The sequence below is a fragment of the Kryptolebias marmoratus genome, linkage group LG8, assembly GCF_001649575.2.
Source record: "Kryptolebias marmoratus isolate JLee-2015 linkage group LG8, ASM164957v2, whole genome shotgun sequence".
NCBI lineage: Eukaryota > Metazoa > Chordata > Actinopteri > Cyprinodontiformes > Rivulidae > Kryptolebias > Kryptolebias marmoratus.
Window position 1 is genome coordinate 29,273,170 of NC_051437.1, and position 5,871 is coordinate 29,279,040.

At 40.8% G+C, this 5,871-nt stretch overlaps 2 protein-coding genes across 2 annotated transcripts in view; one reads left to right on the top strand and one right to left on the bottom strand.

Annotated features, from left to right (window-relative positions):
• The window catches only part of LOC108249405 (galactose-specific lectin nattectin-like), a 3,138-nt gene extending 2,490 nt beyond the window's left edge, over positions 1-648 (bottom strand). The window contains exons 1-2 of the mRNA XM_037976897.1: positions 563-648; positions 345-440 (exon numbers count right to left, since the gene is read on the bottom strand). Coding sequence (XP_037832825.1) covers positions 345-440; positions 563-648 — 182 coding nt within the window. The remainder of the gene's footprint in view (positions 1-344; positions 441-562) is intronic.
• Positions 649-1,716: 1,068 nt separating this feature from the next.
• The window catches only part of clcn6 (chloride channel 6), a 15,135-nt gene continuing 10,980 nt past the window's right edge, over positions 1,717-5,871 (top strand). The window contains exons 1-8 of the mRNA XM_017438814.3: positions 1,717-2,018; positions 2,652-2,711; positions 3,273-3,338; positions 3,448-3,513; positions 3,596-3,662; positions 3,941-4,047; positions 4,449-4,575; positions 5,077-5,144. Coding sequence (XP_017294303.1) covers positions 1,944-2,018; positions 2,652-2,711; positions 3,273-3,338; positions 3,448-3,513; positions 3,596-3,662; positions 3,941-4,047; positions 4,449-4,575; positions 5,077-5,144 — 636 coding nt within the window. The 5' untranslated portion in view covers positions 1,717-1,943. The remainder of the gene's footprint in view (positions 2,019-2,651; positions 2,712-3,272; positions 3,339-3,447; positions 3,514-3,595; positions 3,663-3,940; positions 4,048-4,448; positions 4,576-5,076; positions 5,145-5,871) is intronic.

The window sequence follows — 5,871 nt, forward strand, 5'->3', positions numbered from 1 at the left end:
ATGTTTGCAACTTTCCACACAGGATTTCTGCAATTCATTTGGTGCACATCTGACCTCCATTCGAGGAGACGATGAGTACGACTTCATCAGGGGGCTTGTTTTGAGAGCTACAGGAACAAACACAAGGACTTGGGTTGGAGGCACAGATGCAGCAAAGGTGAGCATTTTCTGTGGGAATCATTGTTTTATTATCAAATACAGGACAGAAAAAAACCTTTGCTGTTATTTCAAATTTGGGTTTTTTTCTGAACACACCTAATATTAAGCTCTTGGAGTGGTTGTAGAGTTATCAGCATGATAAGAAAGAGCTAAAGTTTGAAAACCTCTTCTAACAGGAGGGGTACTGGGTGTGGACCGATGGTTCCCCGTTCACCTTCACTGCTTGGGGCAGTGGAGAACCAAACAACGTAGATGGAAATGAGAACTGCATGGAGATCAACCTGAACGGTACGAAGAAAACTTTCAATTTTCCAATTTTTTAAGTTAAAAAAAAGCCAATAACTCTGTTTTATTTCTGTTATTTTGAATCTTTTTTTCCTTTTGGTTTACAGGACAAAATTACGTCAACGATGAAAACGTGTCCTTGTTGTCCCGACTCCTCTGACGTGATGATGTCACTTCCTGCAGGATGTCCAGCTTCGAAGACATTTTGACAAATCTGATGTCTAATTCAGATAAAATAAATGCATGTCATTCCCAAACATCTGTGTCACCTGTTCATTTAGGTGTTTGTCTGACGTCTGCACTAAGAATAAAAATAAATAAATTAAAATAAGATGGATTCACTGTGGAAAACCTTAAGAGTTCACCTCTAAGGTCAAGGGTCAGATTATTTTCAATCTTTTCTAAGGGTACCATCCGTTTTGTCAAAGCAAGTTTGTTTTTTAAAGGCATAAAAATAAATTCAGAAGACGAGATGTGGTTCCAAGATGTGGAAACTGTTTCCCTCCCTTTGCAAAGGACCGTCTTCTCCCAGCAGGACTGCAGGTCTCTCTGCTGGAACCTGATTATATCAGAGCAAACCTTTTATAATGCTATGAAGGCTGTTTTTACAGACAGACCACTGAACCAACAAAAAAAGAGTAAAAAGTAATAGTACTTTCAATAAATGACTGATTAAAAATGACATTAATTTTCCCTACGGATGTTAGAAGAATTTATCTGCCTCAGTAAGATAACTCTCTGCTGATCTCACTTGGCAATACAGTCAGTTATAGTTTAGTTTGGAATCAAACACAGTTCCCAAATATTTGTATGAGTTAAAAATTTTCACATCTTTTCCATGAACAGAGCTGGGTGATCGCACACCAGTCCACAAAAGCAGGTAGGGCATCAGCATGGTCCGACTCTGAACCTTAAAGAGGAGTTAACTTATTTTTAGCCGAGTTTTGCATCCATGGAGGGGCGAAAATGTAAATCCGATTTATGTTTAAAATTAAGACAGATCTAGTTTAGGACAGTACCTTTATTTTGCAGTAGTGTAAAAAAACTGTTAAAACATTAACTATGTTTCTGTAGTTTTTAATGTTACTGTAATTAAAGCACAAGAAAATATGAGTTAAAGAGATATTAATAAAAGGCACTATTTCATTTACGAATGTTTTTGTTTTATTTACAGAACATTAATTGTTTCTGTGGCCTAACTGTTCCTGTCACTGAACTGTTGTTTAATAAAGTTTCCAAAAAAAAAATCTCTGTCACGTGCTTTGATTTTCACTTGCTACGGGAAATCTGCGTTTCTATTACACAGCGGCTGTTTTATAAACTTGTTTTACTTTAGATTTGAGCAAATATTGAAACTTTGGAGCGTTTATTACTTGTTTTCATACATGTTGATGATAAGTGTTATTTTTATTTTTTTCGGAGCGGTTTTATTCTTTGCCGTGTGAGCCGGTTGTCTTTCTTCCCACCGTCCCTGAAGGCAGCATGACTCCACAGCCAACATGGCGTGCTGCCGGAGCTGCTTCTGTTGTCAGTGCTGCTGCAGAGAAGGAGAGACGAGGACTCCGGAGGAACTGGTGAGGAAAGGCAGGACAACCGATCGATTAATCAGTCGGTGGAGGGTTTTATGACCTGATCTGGGTCTTTAGAAATAAATCAGTATTTTCTCCAGAGTCCTCCTTATTGTTTGCTCCACCCTGCTGCTTCTCCTAGACTCCTGATGTTTTGAATCTTTTTCACTCAAAAACAACAACAACAACAAAAACAAATTAAATTCAATTAGTCCTATATGACAGTTACTTTCTTTATAAATCTTAAAATACAACATATTGGCTTTCTCTCATTCTCTTCACGAAGCCAGAGTTTAATAGAAGGATCTGACTGTTTTTAGCAGCATTTTTATGTTGTTTGCAGCTGTTTTATTTCTCTGCACTCTTTGCAGATATTTTTATTTTAATCCAGATTTTATTTTGAGATCATTTGCTTGAAGGTCTGACTATGACAGGAAGCTACAGGAGTTCAAACAATTGTTTACGTTTCTTAAAACCTAAAATTGGCAGAAATTTGAATGGAGTCTGGTGCATGATCCCAAACCATGAACTTCTGCAGCCTACAGCTGAACTTCTGGTTTTAAAACTGACCTAAATTATTGTCTAAAGTCCCTTCTGTCAGCCTGTGATGTGTTTAGAGTATTTTTCTGATTTTCTCAGACGATTCTCGGGGAAATTCGAGATGAAGACGATGAGATTCTGCCCAGGAAAGACTATGAGGTGAGAAGTGCTGATGGTGCAGTTCTGTGGAAGAAGTCCAGATTTACGCCATATTTACCCGCCCGCCTTCGAAGGCCTGTCTTCCTCATGAACCAGTGGATGAATTTTAATGGTACTTTGCAGAAAGTAATCTCTGGATGAGCCTCTAGAACTGATTAACCTTTGGATTCAACCTGATTCAAGATGGCTGACACAGCCAAAGTCACAAAAACGGCTCTGACTCAGTCAGATTTACAGATATTAACCTAAAATGTGATATCACATGACGTTTTTTTCAAGGTTTGATCAAAACGGCTACAACTCCATCTTATTCCAACATCAGATTTTAGTCTAAAACTTTGACATTAAAGGCGGCGGACTTTATTTTCTGTTCTTTTATCCAAAGTTGTTTTTATTGTTCTCAGTGCTTTCTGAAGAACCGTCAGAGTTGGCTGTCTCTTTGTGTAACTGTTAGGTAATTTGTTTTTAAAGAAACGAGGGCTGGATTGAGTCGTAAATGTTGCTGCCCTCGGTTCAGACGAGTCAGGAGACGTCTGACTGAGTTTCTGTGGTTTTTCTCAGAGTTTGGATTACGACCGCTGCATCAACGAGCCCTACGTGGAGGTTCTGGAAGGTTTGGACAACAAGGTGAGAAGAACTAAAACGTCCTTCTCTTCTGTTTGTTCTCTGGTTTCTACTCCAAAATGTTTTTTTTTTTTGAGGAGAAGCTTTTCACATATTTAAATTCTGCCGACAGAAAGCCAGAAAGTACGAGGCGGTGCGGTGGATGATGGCGTTTGTGATCGGGGTCACCGTCGGCCTGGTTGGTACATGTCAGAGATGCTGCTCAGCTCCACTCCACCGTGTTTCAGATGAACAGAACATCTGTCCTCTGTCTCCTTCAGGTTGGCCTGTTCGTGGACTTCTTCGTGCGCCTCTTCACTAAAATCAAATTTTCTCTGGTTGGGGATTGTATCCTTTAACTCCTTTACCTGCAAGAAGATTCACTGATGCACCACAGAGAAGTTGTAAAAGTAAATTATTCCTGAAAAATAACATTTTCTGCAAAAATCCATACATCCCTCCATTCCTCCATCCAACCATCCATCCATCCAACCATCCATTTTCTTTTACCCGCTTCTCCTTTCTGGGTCACGGGGAGCTGCTGTCCATCTCCAGCTGAGTATTCAAATAAAACTTGAGAATCTTGAATCTTTGAAAGTGAGCGGACCTTATCTGAGCACCTGCAGCGATAGAGACGTGCAGCGATAAAGGATGTCTGTTTTTGTCTCTGCTGGAGCTCCTGTGCTTCAACATGACCTTCGTCTTCATCGCCAGCGTGCTCGTCCTCATTGAGGTGAGTTCTGCACCAATATGTCTGAGAGGCCATCATCCATGAATACAGAACCCACCCACACACACACCCACACACACACACAGATTATTGGATCAAGGCTAACATCAGGCATGCAGGGTTTGTTTTATGCCACATGTCGTGGGACAAATACCTTCCAAGAAGTTTGTCTCGTCGTCTTGAGCTCTTGGAAGGTTCGCCACAGTTCATGTTTTCTCCATTTGTAGATACTGATGCTGTTTTAAGTCATTTCTTGATTCTACAGGTCTGGCACCAACATAAGGACAGAAAAATATAAGAATCATGATTTATTTACCATATGGGTTCACAGTAAATCTGACCCTGACCTTCGGTGTGATGCTGGAATGTGAACACGCTGTATTATTCCTGGTTCTGTCTGTCAGCCGGTGGCTGCAGGTTCGGGGATTCCAGAAATCAAAAGTTACCTGAACGGAGTGAAGATTCCTGGAATCGTTCGGTTCAGAACGTTCGTCTGCAAAGCTGCTGGAGTTCTGTTCAGCGTGGCTGGAGGTAAAGAATTACCTTACAAAGATGTTAACAACTGAGCTTCTTTTTCTCATTTTATTCCAGTTTTATTCACCTGTTTTGTGTTGGGTAGAAGTAGAAGCTCAAAGTGTCTCATTGGAGATTTTAACTCGACCTTATTTATCTGACAGCTGCAGAAACTGTTACTGTAAGCAGAATATCTGACAAAAGGTTTGTGTTTCTTCATGTTTTGGGCTTCTAAATTCAGACTAAAAGGATTCATTCACCAGTTAAACTGATGGTTTGAGCCTAAAATGTTCCTTCATAATGAAGAAGCGTTTTGGAATAAGCCTTTTGTCTTCCTTTTCTCCTCTGGATAGAGCGAGTGGAACATGAAGATGACTGGTTTAGGTCTTTAAACCAACAATGAGGCGGGGGTTGGTTTGATGTTGACCATCACAGCCGTCTCTAACCCTGACCGTGTCCTGGTTAGGGTTAAAGGTTAAAGGTCAGGAAACACCTCTGACTCCATGTTTGTCCCCTCAGGTCTGTTTGTGGGAAAGGAAGGTCCGATGATTCACAGCGGAGCCATCGTGGGAGCTGGCCTTCCTCAGGTACTTTGCTTCTTCATCACTGCTCAGTTTCGTGGTTCTTGATCACATGTTCTTACAGAACACAAAAACACGTCCCAGGTTCTCTCGGACTCTCATCCTTAGTGGGATCATCTCATTTCCCTCCAGGAATCTCTTCTAGGAATTAATAAATTATTCTTTCAAACCTCCACCTGTAAATATCTGTTCTGTATGGATCTGTCTTTCTGTCTACATCTTCTTCCCTTTCTACCTTTTTACCTCTTCATTCTGCCTTCCTTATTTCCTTTCCTACCTTCCTTTTTATCTCACCTTTCTACCTTCAGTCTTACCCTCCTTAACTTCCTTCTTGTCTTCCTTTATTCCTTCGTTTCCTTCCTTCCTTCCTGCCCTCAACTAGTTGCAGATATCTGGTTGGTTGTTAGTCGGTTTAATTGTGACTGATCTTTTCTTTCAATCCTCCATTCCTTCTTCTCTGTCCTTCTTTCCTTTTTCTTCCTGTTGTCCTTTCTATCTTATTTTATATCCTACCATCATCTTTTTTCTGTCCCACCTTCCTTATATCTCTTACCTTCTTTTCTTTTTATATTTCCTTTCTATCCCACCCTCTGTCCTTCCTGTCCCACCCTCTGTCCTTCCTGTCCCACCCTCTGTCCTTCCTGTCCCACCCTCTGTCCTTCCTGTCCCACCCTCTGTCCTTCCTGTCCCACCCTCCGTCCTTCCTGTCCCACCCTCTGTCCTTCCTGTCCCA